The sequence below is a fragment of the Euprymna scolopes genome, chromosome 42 (assembly GCF_053919585.1).
Source record: "Euprymna scolopes isolate OS-2025 chromosome 42, ASM5391958v1, whole genome shotgun sequence".
Lineage (NCBI taxonomy): Eukaryota > Metazoa > Mollusca > Cephalopoda > Sepiida > Sepiolidae > Euprymna > Euprymna scolopes.
In genome coordinates, this window is record NC_136523.1 from 34414551 (window position 1) to 34433168 (window position 18618).

Here is an 18618-nt window from a genome sequence, read left to right on the forward strand (position 1 = left end):
TCGTGGGGAGACAAGTAAAAAGGAACATCTCTGAGCTTCAGTCTATGGCCCCCCCCCTCGCCAAACTTTCACAAGAAACACTCGTCTAGCTGAAAACGCTATCAATAATTCCCCCCACTCTTTATCTGTGCCTAAACCTAAACATAGATTCCATGAACAAAACTTCTTTCTTAGAACTGCACGCGTGTGGAATTGTCTTCCGTTTTCCTGCTTTCCGGCTGACTACAATATGGTTGTCTTCAAGTCTAACGTAAACAAGTTCTTGATGAACCGTTCCATATAAGTTAACAAATCTACCGAATTTTCATTACTAATGATTACTATATTTTCCAATTTCTACTGTACACTCTTTAGCCCTTATCCTTGAGTGGTCTCTTGGCCTTGATAATGTGGTGATGCCTGTGTAAAAAAGATATATACCAGTCATAAATGAAAACTATAAACCAAAATTTACACGTAAAATTTATTTTCTGACGGAATATCTCCAATAAATGAAGACGGTTAAAAATATCCTTATTCTGCAGAGTTTCAATTGGACTGAAGCTTACATTTGCCTTTGCCTAGTAAACTTATACTATTAATTGCATGAGTATATATATATATATATATATATATATATATATATATATATATATATATATAATATATATATTTTTCTAAAATTCAAAATGGCCTAATGGAAACAATTTTCAGATTTTAATCATGTCAAAATGCACTTTATTTCCTTTTAATGGATTGATTGTTGCTATTTCTTCTGATGAGTTAAGGGTAAAATAGATTCACTGATTGATATAATAATTAAGTGATTGATTTTGTGCTACGAAGCAGATACTGTCAAGAATTGTAAATGTCAACTGAATTAAAGGAATAAATTATAAGATGGTCAACATCATGAAATTTGGAATATAGACTTTTGTCATTCATTCACTATATATATATATATATATATATATATATATGTATATATGTTCACACACACAAAGGTCATTTCAAAAGAAAGGTTTCCTATTTTTAAAAACGAAAACGTTGAAGAGCTACAAAGACGAAAGTAGCACCATTAAAACAAGGGACCTTTTGTGCTCCAAAAATTTATTTTTCTGACCCCTCACCGAAATCCAAATCAATTTAGAAATAAAGAAAAGAAAACCCGATTTCGAAAGAATTTTAAGTAAAAAAAAAAACTAACAGAAAAAAAGAGAAAAAGAAAAAGAAAAGCAGCCGATGTAAAAACGCAAATTAGTCTTGGAGATTTCCTTAGTCAAGCAAACGAAATAGGATCGGAATCTTACCTTCCGAGAAGTCCAATAATCAAACGGAAGCTGAAATAAAAGAGGTAAAGCACAACAATATTTAAATTACACATCCATCGTATCATTTCTATCCATGCAACACATAGCCTCAACCCAGATTTCACTTCCGTACATCAACACGTTGCACACATACATCTAACATACACTAACAAATGAAAATTGACTAATAAGAAAAGTTTTAACTTATTTTAAAGTGTTTTTTTTTTTAATTAAAGATAAATGTATTGCAAAGTCTGGAAAGTTAGAACATAAAAACAAACTGATGATCAATCTGAAACCCCAATAATCGCCCAAGAATCAAAAATTAAACAAAATACTTGCACAATTGGTGAAATTTACTGGGTGTGTTTCTGTAGGCATTTGATTTAATTTTCGATTTTTCCGTGATTATTAAGACTAGTCTATGGCTCTAACAAGACCACCATTTTGTTTTTCATCCTAACTCAACAGGCTTTACACTACCTTTATTTTTAAGTAAAAAAAAAAAAACACTTTAAAATAAGTTAAAATACAAAAAGCTTATCCAGCTAGGTAGAAGAGTAACATACGTTGCCTTTGGTAGCATTTATTTATTTTGCGTAATTTTTGGTATTAGTTTAAATTTTTCATAACGTTTCACTGTCATTTTATATTTTTGCCTGAGGAGATATTATGCATAAGTAATATTGGTGTTCAAACTATTATAAAAAAAAACAAAATGGTACTCAATTTCAAGCCCCAATAATCGCTCAAAATCGAAAATTAAACAAGTTTGACTCTAATTCGTTCCACAAAAATCACTTTCAATTAGAATGCTAGCAGCCTTCACATGCTCCCTCCTATAAATAACGGATATCTTTCTGAAAAGAATTTTGACTAGAAAAATATCCTGCAAACCAATGCCAACAATGAAATTTTCGAATTCATAGAATATGATTGTTCACGAACCCACCCGTGTGCCCGACAATGACGGCCAGTATGCGAGTCTACTAGACCTTTTTCTCACAACTTGCCCTGAACTATGTTCAGTTTCTGTTCTGTCTCCTCTTGGATCTTCTGACCACTCTGTTGTATCAATTAAGATAAAAATGTAATAAGTCCCCAGACATACCTCTCCATCGTACAGTATATCGATACACTAAGGCTGACTAGGATAGTTTCCGTATATTTATATCGGATCTACCTCTGCATTCCATGTTTAAAAAGGATGTGTCCTCTATAGCATCAGACCTGACGGAATGGTTAATTGTAGGTATAGACCGTTTCATATCCTTGAAAAAGTTCCAGTAAAAACCTAACAGCCAGCCATGGTTCTTTCCAGAATGTGCTGCTGCCATTGCTCACAGAAATCACTTTTTCCACTGCTTCCAACATAATAGATGTATGGAAACTAAAGCTGCTTTCAGGACTGCCAGCAACCATTGTAAGAAAGTAATAAAGAACACAAGAGAGTTGTATGCTCAGTCCGTAAAGTCCAAAGTAGCTGAGCAGCGGCTTGGTTCCCACCAGTTTTGGCAAATAGCAAACAGAATCCTGAACAGAAGCGTGTGCTCTATCCCAACTATCATCAATGGACCTGAGGTAATCTCGTCAGCATCAGACAAAGCCAAACTCTTTGCCAAGAACTTTGCAGCTAATTCTACCCTTTGCAACCAAGGCCGCCAACCCCCAATATTTCCTCCTGTATCAGAAAACACGCTATGTGATATACATATATCTGTACGTGATGTTGCCAAGCTAATCAAAAACCTTGATTCCAGTAAAGCAACAGGCCCTGACGGTATTCCAATTATAGTACTTAAAAAACTTCTACCAAAACTAGTGCCCATACTTACAAAACTGTTTAAACGTTGTCTTAAGGAGAACAGCTTCCCATCACCTTGGAAAATCTCATCAGTATGCCCTGTATTTCAGAATTTAGGTGATCGCTCATCCCCCTCTTAGTACAGGCCAATAAGTCTCCTGTGCGTCATGAGTAAGTTGCTGGAATCTGTGTTAAATACAGAAGTAATCAACCATCTCAGCAAAAATAACCTTCTAAGTGACACACAATATGGTTTCCATTCTGCTAGATCTACAGCAGATGTGCTTACAGTTATATCTCATAGGATTAGCAAATCTCTTTTTAGGGCAATTGCTCTTGACATATCTAAGGCCTTTGATAGGGTATGGCATAAAGGTTTACTTCACAAGATCTCTAGCTATGGTATAGCTGGAAATGTCTTCTCAATTATTAAATCATTTCTTTCTGATAGGTTCATAAGAGTAGTAGTTGATGGGCGAAAATCAGAAGCTCACAGTATTAATGCTGGAGTCCATCCTGGGCCCAACTCTTTTCCTGATCTACATTAATGATTTTCCAAATCACATCCTTACATCATTCGTAGACATTTATCCTGATGACACTACCATTTATGGTAGCACATCTAAGACAGTAAACGACCAAGTTCTTTCCGATTCTCTCTCCTCTGATCTTGAGCATGTGGTACAATGGGGAAAGGAGTGGTTGGTTACTTTTAATGCATCTAAAACCAAGCTTCTCTCTTTATATCATCAACATTCTGATCCACATTTGGCATCAATTGAAATGAATGGCTCTCGTCTACAGGAGGTCTCAAGTTTAGACAAGCTTCTGGGCTTGACAGTTACTCCTGATCTTAAATGGAACACGTACATGAAATCTATTGCCAAGGCCGCCGGAAAAATGGTGGGATCTTTCTATCGATCCAGTAGATATCTCACTGCTGATGCTATTCTCTAGCCAGGTACGTCCAAGGATGGAATACTGTTGCCACATCTGGACAGGAGCTGCTAGAAAGGACTTGTCCTGCCTTGATAGAGTTCAAAATAGACTTCATAGCCTCGTAGGAGATGTCCTTTTCTCTTCCCTGCAACCTCTATCTCACAGAAGAGATGTTGCGAGTTTGTCTCTGCTGTATCGTTATTTTCATGGAAAGTGTTCGACTGAGCTTCAATCTATGGTCCCCCTCGCCAAACTTTCACAAGAAACACTCGTCTAGCTGAAACCACTATCAATAATTTCCCCCACTCTTTATCTGTGCATAAACCTAAACATAGATTCCATGAACAAAGCTTCTTTCTTAGAACTGCACGCCTATGGAATTGTTTTCCGTTTTCTTGCTTTCCAGCTGACTACAATATGGTTGTCTTCAAGTCTAACGTAAACAAGTTCTTGATGAACCATTCCACTTGTTAACAAATTTACCGAATTTCCATTACTAACGATTACTATATTGTCGAATTTCTTCTATACACTCTTTAACCCTTGTCCTCGAGTGGCCTCTTGGCCTTGATAATGTGGTGATGCCTGTGTTAAAAAAAAATTTTTTTTTAAATATGATTCCATGTGACCTGGAAGAAACTATTTAAAGAACGCTTCTAAGATACTGAGAGGAACTTCTATTAAATATGGTAACGTAATGAAAATATCATATTCCAAAAATCACAAATTGATCAAGTAGTTTTATTTTTATAAAGAAAATCATTTGTAAGTGATTAATGGAAATTTGTATGCATTTTTTTTATTTTTTACATAGTGATCACCAATTATTAAGGCCCGGAAGCCACTTAGGGAAATAGTGGGGTGGCTTATGGCCAAAATATGACCAAATCGTTACATGCTGGTCCAAAGCACCAAAGTTGGTACATCTATACTTTGGGTTAATACAAACATTTTTGAAGGGGGTACCCGATTTTAAAGGTCAGGGTCAAGGTCAGGCGAAGGTTAAAGGTCAAAATGTGGTAGTACTGTAATTTCAGGTGTCATTTTAGTTTTATCTTGCTTCAAGTAGTATAGTTGGTAACAGGATTTGTAATAATATGTATTTTTATGTTTCAGAGTGCTTCCTGGTTGAGAACTGAAGTCAGCAAGGCAAGTCAGTAGTGGAGAGCTTGCATTTCAATCTTCAATGCAACATGGATTGGTCAAAGTGCATCATATGCGGTACAGGAGATGGGGCATTAAAGTGTCCTGCAACACAGCAGGATGGCAAAGGTTCACAAGCATATGAAGAATTTATGAAAAATGTACATGGTTTTAAAGAACTGAAATCATTGCCTGCAAGAATTTGCTTTGGTGATGATGTGACAACCAATGACCTCAATGTGAATTGTGCTAAGTGGCATAAAAACTGTCATTTATTATTTGCCAAATCAAAATTGTTAAGGGCACAAGAGAGAAATGCTAGAAAGAGAATTGTTGACCACTCTGGCGATGATGTTAGTACTGGACAAAGAAAATCCAAACGTGTATCTCGAAGTGATGAAGTAATGGGTTGCAACATGTGTATATTTTGCAAGAAGTCAGATGGTATACTTCACAAATGTGAAACTTTAGAACTAGACAAAACACTGCGTGAGCAAGCAACAGAACTACAAGATACTGACTTGTTAGCTACTATTGCAGATGGGGATCTTGTTGCTATTGAAGCAAAGTATCACAAACAATGTATGGATGCATTCCGTGTTCGATACAGAAGTTACAAGCGATCCATGGCTACATTATCGGATACAGCTGATCAATCAATGACAGACTCAAGGGTATTTGTAGAAATGATATCTTATATTGAAGCGAATGTTGAAGACGGGGAGTACATATTTCCATTAGTAAATCTGCACAAAATGTGTGTAGCTCGCTTTGCAGCCTTGGGATATGAAAAACAGGTGAACAAGACACGGCTGAAAAACAAACTTTTGAATCATTACAAGGATCAGTGTCAGGAACAATCAGTTGGCAAACAAACAGTTCTTGTCTTTAATGAAGGCCTTCAGAAGCTCATAAAGGAGGAGTTGAAGTCTCGTGATTTTGAGAAGGACGCTCTCTCAATGGTACACATAGCAAAGTTAATACGGCAAGAAATTTCAAAGACAAAATTCTGTACATTCAGTGGAAGTTTCACCACAGACTGTCAAGATGACTCAGTGCCAAATTCACTCAAAGTCTTGATCTCCATGTTGTTATATGGTTCAAACATCAAGGACCAGACCGCAACAAATTCACAAGAATGTCTGACCATATGCCAGCTGATTAGATTCAATTGTAAAGATCAGCCCAAAGTAGCAGAGAACCCACGCCACCATAGATCCAAAGAACCACCGCTTCCCTTATATGTAGGCTTGAGTGTTCACACGCAAACCCGGAGCAAGAAAATGTTGACACATCTCCATAAACTCGGAATCAGTGTCAGCTATGAAAGAGTGTTAGAAGTCGAAGACTGGCTGACAAATGCAGTATGTGAACGATATCAAGAGGAAGGTGTGGTGTGTCCTGTGCAACTTATTGATGGTGTGTTCACAGCAGGGGCACTAGACAATCTGGATCACAATCCAACATCACAAACAGCTGAAGGATCATTCCATGGCACAAGTATCAGTGTGTTCCAGTTTCCTGCAGAGAATAAGCAAGAGACAAGTAGAGAGCCCATCAAAATACCACCACAGGCACACATTAGAAATCCATCCCTTCCAGATAGTTATCGAATAGTTCCAGCTATTGCTTGCAACACCGACACTGTTAATGTCACAGAAGCTGCAGCTATGGAAGACCCTGATCCTGAACCTGTTCTATGTAAAGCAATATACAAAGAAAATCAGTGGTTAGAGGAAAGGATACCTGTAGCCCAAAAGAACAAATTAGAAAAAGGTGATATCATGGCCTGGGCCTCGCATCATTCTGCACGCGAAGGCGAAGTTACTGATATTCCCGGGACAAGCGTTCTACTGCCACTCTTTTACGAAAGGGCTGCATCGATGGCTATGGTCAAGCATGGTATGGAAGTACTGAAAAAAATAACAACATTGCGAAACCCTGGGCAAATACCTGTTATTGCAGTGGATCAACCTCTCTTTGCTTTGGCCAAATATGCACAGTGGAATTGGTCTGAAACCCTTGGCGAGTCTGAATATGTTGTTGTCCTGGGAGGCTTACATACTGAGATGGCATTGTGGAGAATGGTTGGGGATCTCTTGGAAGAATCTGGTTGATGTATTGCACTGACTGAGAGTGGTGTTGCTACAGCTGGAACTGCTGACTCCTTCCTGAAGGCTGCCCACTTAACCAGAACACGACATGCACATCAGATGACAGCTATGACTCTTGCAAAGTTGCAGCGTGATTCCTTTCATGAAATGTGTCCAGAACGCAGCATACACTTCGAAGACTGGAGAACTGACATGACACAAAACAGTCCAACCTTCGCATTCTGGGACAGGATTCTTCAGCTGGAGCTGCTAGTCCTTATCTTTGTGAGGTCACACAGGGAGAAGAATTTTGCTCTTTATGTAGAAGTGTTGGAAGCATTGGCACCATGGTTCTTTGTGCTTGATCGCATGAACTACTCTCGCTGGCTGCCAGTACACATAAAAGACATGAAGACTCTTCCGCCATCAATCAGAGCTGAATTCAAGAAAAACTGGGTGTTCCTGAAGGGTAGGCGACCATTCTCAGCCATGCCTCTAGACCAAGTACACGAGCAGAACAATGAAAAAGTGAAACATTCTGGTGGTGCAATTGGCCTGACCACGAATCCTGCTGCCTTGAAACGATGGATGATTGCCGGTCCAGAGCAGGCAAGGATTCTCGATGAATTTGAAGAGATGAATAACCTGTCTGAGGAACCTTCTTTCCAGAGTCATGAGCAAGGACATGCCATTCAGGAAACATTCCACAAACAAGTCAACAATATGTGTGATGTTATCAAATCAATGGGGAATCCATTCTTGAACACAGCAAAGGAACTCATTGTTCTTGACACCCATGACTGTATGGATGGACAGGTTGTGGAAGCACTATACGGAATGGAGCAACTGGGCAAAGAGCAGTACTCAAGGTATGTTAGTGATGTGCTGGTGAAACGAGAGAAATCCATCCACAGCACAATCAAGAAAAATAAACTTCCACTTTTCAAGCGACCACACACCAGTACTCCCAGCAGAAACGTGACTCAGTTGCAGGAAATAAAGAGTGATTATAACCTATTCAGCCAACTCTTCATTGCTACTCAGGTCCGTGACACAAACCTCGAGGAGTTTTTCTCACATGAAAATCACCCATGGCCACCAGCATTGTCACTGAATGGGAAACTTCGTCTACCAGGAAATAAATCAGAACTGTTGGCTTGCATCGACCCATGTATTCAGCCAGAACCATCATCACACTTCGATGCAAAGATTTTCGATGGGGCTGCCATGGTACACATCCTGCCGCATGAACACAAATGTACATTTGGGGAGTACAGTGACAAAATCTTCATTCCTTGGACAGAGAGGCAACTGCAAAGCAGCACTCGAATTGACATTGTTTGGGACAGATATCATCCAGACAGCTTGAAGGCAACTACACGTGAGAAACGAGGGAAGGGGGTACGCAGGAAGGTGTCTCGCAATGCCAAACTTCCCGCGTCCTTTGCTGGGTTTCTGCAGAATGACAGAAACAAAGAAGAGCTTTTTGCTTTGCTCTCAGGAGAAGTAGCCACCTGAAAAATGGGTATACATTACCTCCGGAGAAAGAGTTCTGTCCAATCAGCCTGGATGTACAATGGACAAGTGTGACTACGAGGAGGCAGACAGCAGGATTTCTTTGCATGTGTACGATGCCCTGAGGAAAGGTGCAACATCAGTTCTTGTCAGAACTGTTGATACAGACGTGGTTGTAGTCCTTGTAGGAGTTTATCACCGTTTTGTCAGTTGGTATCCTGACTTAGATCTGTGGGTTGGATTTGGTGCAGGAAGGCACTTTCGATACTACCATATCAACTCTGTTTGCCTGGAACTTGGTGAAGATAAATGTCAAGCACTACCCTTCTTCCATGCTTTCACTGGATGTGATGTAACATCCCAATTTAATGGTAAAGGAAAGAAATCAGCATGGAAGACCTGGAAATCACTCCCAATTTCAACAGAAGGGTTTACTACAGCATCGTCCTCACCATTTGTTCCTCTAGAAACATCATCTCCAGTATTCAGGCTAATTGAGCAGTTCACCTGTGCCATGTACGACAACACAACTCACCATAGCAAAGTTAATTACCTTCGGCAAGACCTCTTTCCGAACAGAGTGAAACTAATGGAAAGGCTACCACCAACACAAAATGCTCTGCTCCAACATGTCAACCGATGTGTGTACCAGGCCAGTATCTGGACAGAGAGTCTGAAACCAGTCGTTGCTGCCCCGAGCCCAGCTGGTTTTGGATGGTCCAAATCAGACACAGGGTGGCATCCCATCTGGACCACAATTCCAGCTGCTGCTGCGTGCAAAGAACTCATAAAGTGTGGTTGCAAAGCAGTTCCTATGTGTGTTAAGAACTGTAAATGCGAGAAAGCTGGCCTGACATGTACAACACTATGTCAGTGCCGAGGTGATTGTGAAACATGACGACCCTTCCATATTCTTGTACTCCTTCCAAGAAGATATGCATGCAGAGTTTTATAGAGGTAGTCCATGTAAGCAATTCTTGCAACAATAGTGCAAGAATGTTGCATTAAATAGGAAGTAGTCTGATTACCACTACAATATTCGCATCCGGTTAAGTTCTACAGTACATATTATTATAGAAGTGAATGGTGTTATGCTTGACTTATTGTATTGTATCTGAAACATGCATGCAACTTGTTTGTTTATTGCACTAATGTCTTTATAAATAATGCCCTACTTGTCCAATAGAATTCATATATAAATACTGATGCCAATAATTCATTGTTATATACATTGAAATTACAAGTGGTGACCTATGATCTGGTTCTACAATTCAATATACACTTAAAAGAAATGTAGCTTGAATTACATATATAATTCCCTTAAGAGCATTAACAGTAATTTATGTAATGGCAGCACATTTTGTATTGGAAATTAATAAGAAAGTTGAAAAAAGACAAATAGCGATGCTTGACCTTTGACCTTTGACCTTGCCCTGACCTTGACCTTTAAAATCGGGTACCCCCCTCCAAAAAGTTTGACTTTGTACCAAAGTATATGTGTGCCGAATTTGGTGCTTTGGGCCAGCAGGTAACAATCATTATCATAAGCCACCTCACTAATAAGGATTATTGCAAGTACATTACATTAGTGTGTAGATTTGATGAAGTGTTTACTTAAGGGGGCGGTTCATTAGGAATTTGTTTACGTTGGACTTGAAGACATCCAAGTTGTAGTCCGGTGGGAAGCAGGCAGATGGAACAGAGTTCCACAGGCGTGCAGTTCTAAGAAAGAAGCTTTGTTCATGGAATCCACGTTTTGATTTAGGCACAGATAAAGAGTGGGGGAAATTTTTCACAGTGGATTCAGCTAGACGTTTTCGTGAAAGATTGGTGAGGGGGGACCAGAGATTGGAGTTCAGACGAGCACGTGCCATGGAAATAACGATAAAATAAGGATAGGCTCGCAATGTCTCTTCTGTGGGAGAGAGGTTGCAGGGTAGAGAAAAGAGCATCCCCCACTAAGCCACGAAGTCTATTTTGTACTCTGTCAAGGCAGGATAGGCTGTTTTTTGCAGCTCCTGCCCAGATATGGCAACAGTATTCCATCCTTGGACGTACTTGGCTTTTATATAGATAGAGAATTGCATCAGTAGTGAGATATCTTCTGGAGCGGTAGAAGGATCCCACCATCTTTCCAGCGACCTTGGCAACAGACTTGATGTACGCGTTCCATTTCAGATCAGGAGTAAAGGTCAAACCCAGAAGCTTGTCAAAACACGGGGCCTCACCCAGACGAGAGCCATCCATCCCAATTGATGCCAGATGGGGATCAGAGCGTTGATGATGTAAGGATAGGAGTTTGGTTTTGGATGCATTAAAGGTAACCAGCCACGTCTTCCCCCACTGAACCACGCGCTCGAGATCAGAGGAGAGAGAATCAGAGAGAACTTTGTCATTTACAGCCTTTGATGTGCTGCCGTAGATGGTGGTGTCATCAGCATAGATGTCAACGAATGATTTAAGTATGTGTTTAGGGAGGTCATTGATGTAGATCAGGAAGAGAGTTGAGCCCAGGATTGACCCCTGAGGGACTCCAGCATTTATATTGCAGGCTTCCGATTTTTGTCCATCTACCACTACTCTTATGAGCCTATCGGACAGAAAGGATTTAATGATTGAGAAAACATTTCCAGTTATACCGTAGCTGGAAATCTTGTGAAGTAGACCCTTATGCCATACCTTGTCGATTGCCTTTGATATGTCAAGAGCAATTGCTCTAGAAAGGGAGCCTTTGTCAAGAGATTCACTAATCCTGTGGGATATAACCGTCAGCACATCTGCGGTAGATCTTGCAGAGCGGAAACCATATTGTGTGTCACTAAGAAGGTTATTCCTGCTGATGTGGTTGACTATTTCTCTATTTAGTATGGATTCCAGCAACTTACTCATAACACACAGGAGACTTATTGGTCTGTACTGAGAGGGAGATGACTTATCACCTGAATTCTTAAATACAGGACATTACAACATAAATATAGTATGAATTATTATTGAGTTATCTCCCCTTGTCTCTCGATTTTTTTTTTCAAAATGGGGTAACAGTAATTTCTCAGATATTCATAAAATTTGATTTTCTTATTTAAAAATCGTTTTTAAGTGATTAATGGAAATTCGTAGGCATTACAACATAAATCTTGTAAGCATGAATTATTGAGTTATCTCCCTTTGTTTCTATAGACTTTTTTTTTTTTCCAAAATGGTGAGCAAGACAGTTATTTTTAAAAAATTTGATTTCCTTATTTAAAAATAAAACTATGTGAAAAATTTATGTAATTTTTGGAATATGATATTTTCGTTTTGGCACGGGTAGGTAACATCGTACAGATTTTTTTGTATTTTTTTTTTTTTTAATACAGAATAAACTCTGGAAAAACACCAAAGGCCAATATCATAATTTTATCCGGTGCTTATTCTGCGAAAAACAAAAATGAAGAAAAACTTATTGTATACCTAACTGTCATGGAATGAAGAGGTTATATTCCAAAAATCACAAAAAACAGATCAAGTAGTTTGGGTTTTTTTTCTTCAAAGAAAAACAAAAAAGAACAAAAAAAAAAATTGCCATTTTTTTTCCGATAAGTGAAGGCCAAAGCCATTTTAATATTCTTCAAATTTCCTTTTTAACTTAAATAAAATGATTCTTCTAAACCAATACTTTTCATTATTTGAAATTTTTATTTTATAAAAAAAAAATATATATATATACGTAATGTTAATAAGTTATTGTCTGGTTTTGAGTCATACGTGTTAAATCATGCGTTGCGCTTCTATATTTTTACGATAAATCAGAATCTAATAATTTAATTAACCAGCATTAAAACCTACATTAATTTATCATTCTTTACGGTAAAATCATATTTTTTTTTATTACATTTTCACCCCAAACGAGGCACATTGCCACTTTGGTGTAGGAGGCTACTATCAGGGGCAACAACTACTGGGGTACTATGTAGGGATTTGGGCAGCAAGATGTCGGTTCACGTTGCACTTGAACTTCTGCACGTCAGTACAGTTGGGGAAGCAGGGACCTGGAATGGAATTCCAAAATCTAGCGGTTCTGGGGAAGAAACTACTGGAGTAGAAAGATCTTTTACATCTAGGGATCTCTACTGTGTGGGGGTGGGATTTCCCAGCCTGTCGAGTTTGTCGAGGGTGTTCACGTCGTGGGGGCACAAGTGCTTGCAGTTCGTTAGAGCATTCACTATTAAAATACTTGTAGAACAGGCAGAGGGATGCAACGTTTCGTCGATGGGACAGAGGCTGAAGCTTAGATGCCAGTTCCCATCCAAACGGCAAATCAGCATAGATAATTGGATTTTAACAGTTGTTACAATTATACATTTTTTCTGCCGTTTCTACGCCGTCAGAATGAAATTTCAGAAATCGTAATACTGAATTTCACATGAAAAATATTACGAAAATCGATAAGGTAGAAAATTATTTATTAAAGAAAATAGAATTTGAAGAAAACGATTGGGAGGTAATTTTTCATTTCGAGTTAAACAAGATGATGGCAATTTTTCACCTGCTAACACGATTAAAGTTGTTTTTTTTTAATAATTCAGTAAAATTCAGGTAATTTTGACTGCATAATTTGGAAGCTACCATTGTAACTTATTAGAATTGACAAAAAAAATAAAGTGAAACCATTGTTTTTTATCTGAAAACTCCATTTATTGATTACAAAATCTTGTCCTAATAGTGTAGAAGTGTCCTTACGTCTTTCGACATTATCAAAAAACAAAAAAATTTGAAATGAAAGTTGATTGTCTGTTCTCAATTCTTTCATGGGATGCTGCTTTTTCTCCCATATTGACACAGAATAAAATTTGTCTTTCTTGAATAAAAAAAAAAAAAAAAAAAAAAAAAGAAAAACTACTTGGTCAAACTACATGATTTTTGGAATATATCATCTTCATTCCATGGCTGGTACATATATCCTGCAGACTTTATTGCTTTTTCTTTACTTTTAAATGCCGCCCTAAGTGTTAGAGATTGGATAGAGAGGGAGAGGCAGAGTGTAAATTATAGTGTAGACACGTTGACCGGAAGTCAAGATCAGCTGATTGGATTGCGCGTGAGTCATGTGATCAGGTTAGCTGAATCTGGGAGATTTGCTTGGAACTTGGAAGAGAGCGGATGGCTTCGCCGTTGTCTCCTCCCCTTCGCTGGGGGGGGGGGCGAACACTGACGTGGTAGAAATAAGACCTACAACAAAGGCCAAATTCACTTTCCAATCTTCTGTAAACAAACTGGAAGGTGAATAAAAAAAAAACTATAGAACCAATTTCTTGTCTTGGAGTGAAATAAGTCTTCGTCCCCAAAAACAGGTATCAAATCTCCCTCCCAGACGAGAATTTCCAGATGGACCAACGAAATGGCAGAAGGTATGTTGAAAATATATGACATGTCACACACATATTCACACTTAACAGCATATGAACATATGTAATAGAAAGACCACTAGACGATCACACACACAACGTCATTAACTCTGATAAGATAATCACTCAATCCTTTATAAATAGACACGTTTTAATATATCATCTCCATTCCAATTTCAACCAATATGCAACAAACGCTCATTTTATGACATGACAACGTAACAATATTAATAAACACAAAAGTGAAGGCCGAAGCCATTTTAATATTCTTCAAATTTTGTTTTTAACGTAAATAAAATGACCCTTCTAAGAGAATGCTTTCAGAATTTGAAAATTTTATTTTCTGAAAAATAAAAAAAAATAAATACACGTTATATTAATAAATTGTTTGGTTTTAAATCTTTTTTTGTTGTTGTTGTTGTCCTTATGACATTATTCAAAAACAAAAAAAAAATTTGAAATGAAAATTGGTTGTCTGCCCTTAATTTTACCATCACCTCTTTATGGGCACAGAGTAAAATTTAATTTTCTTGAAAAAAAAAAAAAAAAAAAGAAAAGAAACTACTTGATCAAATTACGTGATTTTTGGAATATGACATCTTCGTTCTGTAAAGAGTATGTACATCACACAGATTTTTCTGTATTTTTGTTACTTTTAATTGCCACCATAAGTGCCAATCTGAACATGCACCCTTTTTTTTTTTAAAAGTCAACATAAAAGCGGTACTTACTAAATCGAGTTCGGAATCGGTAAGGACAGACGTTAGACTAATCACTGTAAAGTCATGAAGATTCGGATGTTTCAAGATGTAGTCGTAAAGCTGCCCACTCGGACAAGTTAGCTTGCTGACTTGGAGATGATCTGCGCATAAAAAAAGAAAATAATTGAAAACAGTCGACGCTAAAAAGCAAAACCGAAAACGTTTACTCACATGTTCAAACAAATCTACTTAAATTTTCATGAGTCGTATCTTCTGCTTCGTGCGAATTGCAAACCTATTGTTATGTTCCGGCATATACACGGCACAATCATGTTGATACACCGGTTCTTGCCAGATCACTGAAGTTAAGCAACGATAAGCCTCGTCAATACCAGATGGGTGACCATTTGGGAAGGCTAAGCGCTGTATGTACCAAAGAAATTTCCAGGTTAGTATCGGGAGGCGCTTTTAACATTAGTTTCTTTCTCCAAGATGCATGTCTTACAGACTGAGGGTGAATCTCTCCCAGTGGCTTTTAAACATGCCCCCAGATACCAATCTGGAAATTTCTAGGCCCTGTCATGGTACATAAAGTGCCTAACATTCCTAAATTTATTTTTATTTTTGGTTTTTCAAAGACGGGAGGAGCAGAATTATCGACGCACATCAAAAAGTTGGTACTTGTACAGTTTAGTCGACATTCAAAAATGAAAATATCGAAAAAAAAAGGTTATATTGTACGTATCTGTTTTGGACTGAAGATCTCCGGAAAAAAAATTTTCACTTAATTTGATCGAGTAGTTTTTTTTTTTTTTACAGCGGAAAAACACGTTTTTATGAGAGCGCATTGAAATTTGCTAAACACGCCACGGGGAGATAACTCCAGTTAAAGCGCCAACACTCCCTGTCCATCTTTAATTCTAGCTTTTCTTCCTAAAAATCGAACCTTTTGCTCGGTATCATAAAAAATTGTTTTTTCGCTGTAAAAAAAAAAAAAAAAAAAACAAACAAAAAAAAACTACTTGATGAAATTAAGTGAATATTTTTTTTCGGAGAACTTCGTTCCATAACGAATACATGCAATATAACCTTTTTTCGATTTCATTTTTTAATGTCTTGGCTAAACTGTACAAGTACGAAAAAGTTTACTATTATTCTGAAATACTGTCGATACACATTATGAAGTAGGTGTCTGTCTATTGATCTATTGATCTGACTGGCGTCGTGAACAGGGAGGTGTGAGCTGTGTTTTCATCTATTATTAAACCATGTCAAAGTCGCATCAAACTCGGTAACCGATCAATTGCACTGGAAGAGTCTGATAGCTGACCCGGAAGTATGTGTTCTAATTAGCTGAGAAAATAGTCAGAGTTGGATTGAGGACGTGAACAGAAGAAGATGGTCTGAAAAGAGGTCTCCTCTCAAAGAGGGGGGGGGGCGTCTCAGACATGGGACGTGTAAGAACTAGCCACCCAAGTAAAGATCGTCGATCGCAACTCTGCTAGATGTAATACCTGGAAGCGAACAAACAACTATAAAAAAACAATCCTGAGTTAATCGCACGCGTCTTCTTGTCAAGAGAATCAACTCCTTCAAGTTGATAGAAAAACCTCTGGGAAAACTGCTGACCAGCAGAATCAGGTATGTCACGTTTATGTATCCATATCAACACACACAAGTGCTCGTCTGAGCTCCAATCTTTGATCCCCCCTCGCCAATCTTTCACGAAAAACACTCGTCTAGCTGAAACTACTGTCAATAATTTTCCCCACTGTTCCTACATCGAAACATAGATTCCATGAACAAAGCTTCTTTCTTAGAAGTGCACGCTTGTAGAACTCTTTTCCGTTTGCCTGTTTCCCACCTGACTACAACTTGGATGTCTTCAAGTCCAACATAAACAAATCCCTGATGAACCGCCCCCTTAAGTAATGACAGTTTATCAAATCTCCAATACTAACAATTACTACGATACTATCCCATTGATTACGGTGCACGCAATAACCCTTATCCCCGAGTGGCTTCTGGGCCTTGATAAGTTGTGACAAAAAAAAAACTTGGAGACATTCACGCAAACAGGAAAGAGTTAACTATACCCTAAGGACATAAATAGACAGCAACAACGTAACTTCGGGTTCAAATAGTGAAGAACCACCATAGACATTTAGTGACACGTACACACATTCAGATGAACCCTTCGTCACATACATACATAACATGTCCATTCAGTGTATACATGCACACAAACCAAACAACATATACGTCCGATTGAATATTGATAAAAACTGTCAAAATATAACAAAGCTAGATCATAGACAAGTTTACCGGAAGTATCTGATCAGCTGACGGAACTACGTGTATGTTACGTGATTCTAGTTAGCTGAGAAGAATAATTGGAGTTGGAATTTGTACTTTGAGCAAGGCGAACGGTTTAGCAGGTCGTCCCCCCCCCCTTCACTGGGGAGGGAGCTGACGTGTGACGGGTGTAGAGCCCTAGAATTAACCACGCAAGCGAAGATATTCACTTTCCATTCTTCTGCGATCAACACCTGGAAAGTGAATAAAAACTATATAAAACCATTCTTGGAAGTGAATGAATATTCGTCCAAACAGGTTCCAAGATGTATTCCAGATGGACAAGATCAACGACACATGAAATTAAGGTATGTCCAAAATACATGTATCACACACACACACACATACACACACATATAAACAATCTATATATACAAAAGCGAAAATGTATGTTCGTTTTTTGTATATGTCCAAGAAAGGTTTTTTCAGAGAAGCGGTCGGTCGCCTAACAACTTTTTAAAACTTTTTATATCACATGTAAATCGTAATATCTCACAGTTAACAACGGAGCTCGCCTGTCTATTTAATTTGCTTGACTTTGGGAAGATAAATATTCAACAGTTTTCGCTTGCCGCATGTAGGTTAGGCCTTTTCCTATAATCTTTCCCACTACCCCCAACGTCTTGGAGGGAAAAAAAAAAAAAAAAAAAAAAGCATTCCTGCACTAAATGAAACGCTACCCCGCAGTCAAAAGTTGACCTCATTAAGTCATTAAAACGTGCACCTGCCAATTTAAGTAATTGAATAAATTCAAACGTGTTTTTTTTTTTTTTTTTTTTTTTTTACAAAGGCATCACCACATTATCAAGGCCCAGAGGCCACTCAAGGATAAGGGTTAAAGAGTGTACAGTAGAAGTTGGTCAATATAGTAATCATTAGTAATGGAAATTCGGTAAATTTAATAACTTATATGGAACGGCTCATCAAGAACTTATTTACTTTAGACTTGAACAAAACCATATTGTAGTCAGCCGGAAAGCAGGAAAACGGAAGACAATTCCACAGGCGTGCAGTTCTAAGAAAGAAGCTTTGTTCATGGAATCTACGTTTAGGTTTAGGCACAGATAAAGAGTGGGGGAAATTATTGATAGTGTTTACAGCTAGACGGGTGTTTCTTGTGAAAGTTTGGCGAGGGGGGACCATAGATTGAAGCTCAGTTGAACACTTTCCATGAAAATAACGATACATCAGAGACAAACTCGCAACATCTCTTCTGTGAGATAGAGGTTGCAAGGAGGAGAAAAGGACATCTCCTACGAGGTTTCTGTCAGTATGTTGCGGTGGCGGAACGGTTAACGTCGCACGTTTTTGTTTTTCACACTTTAATTTCCAACTTTGCCTCAAGGGTTCGGGTTCGATCCTCATACTTACCTACCAAAACTTTTATTTTTATTT

General features: G+C 38.2%; 1 protein-coding gene across 1 annotated transcript in view; it reads right to left on the reverse strand.

The window, feature by feature from the left end:
- Positions 1-18618, reverse strand: part of LOC145267011 (KICSTOR complex protein SZT2-like) — a 423147-nt gene that overhangs the window by 23915 nt on the left and 380614 nt on the right. Inside the window, exons 62-63 of the mRNA XM_080122911.1 lie at positions 14899-15029; positions 1290-1319 (exon numbers count right to left, since the gene is read on the reverse strand). Of these exons, the coding sequence (XP_079979037.1) occupies positions 1290-1319; positions 14899-15029 (161 nt within the window). The remainder of the gene's footprint in view (positions 1-1289; positions 1320-14898; positions 15030-18618) is intronic.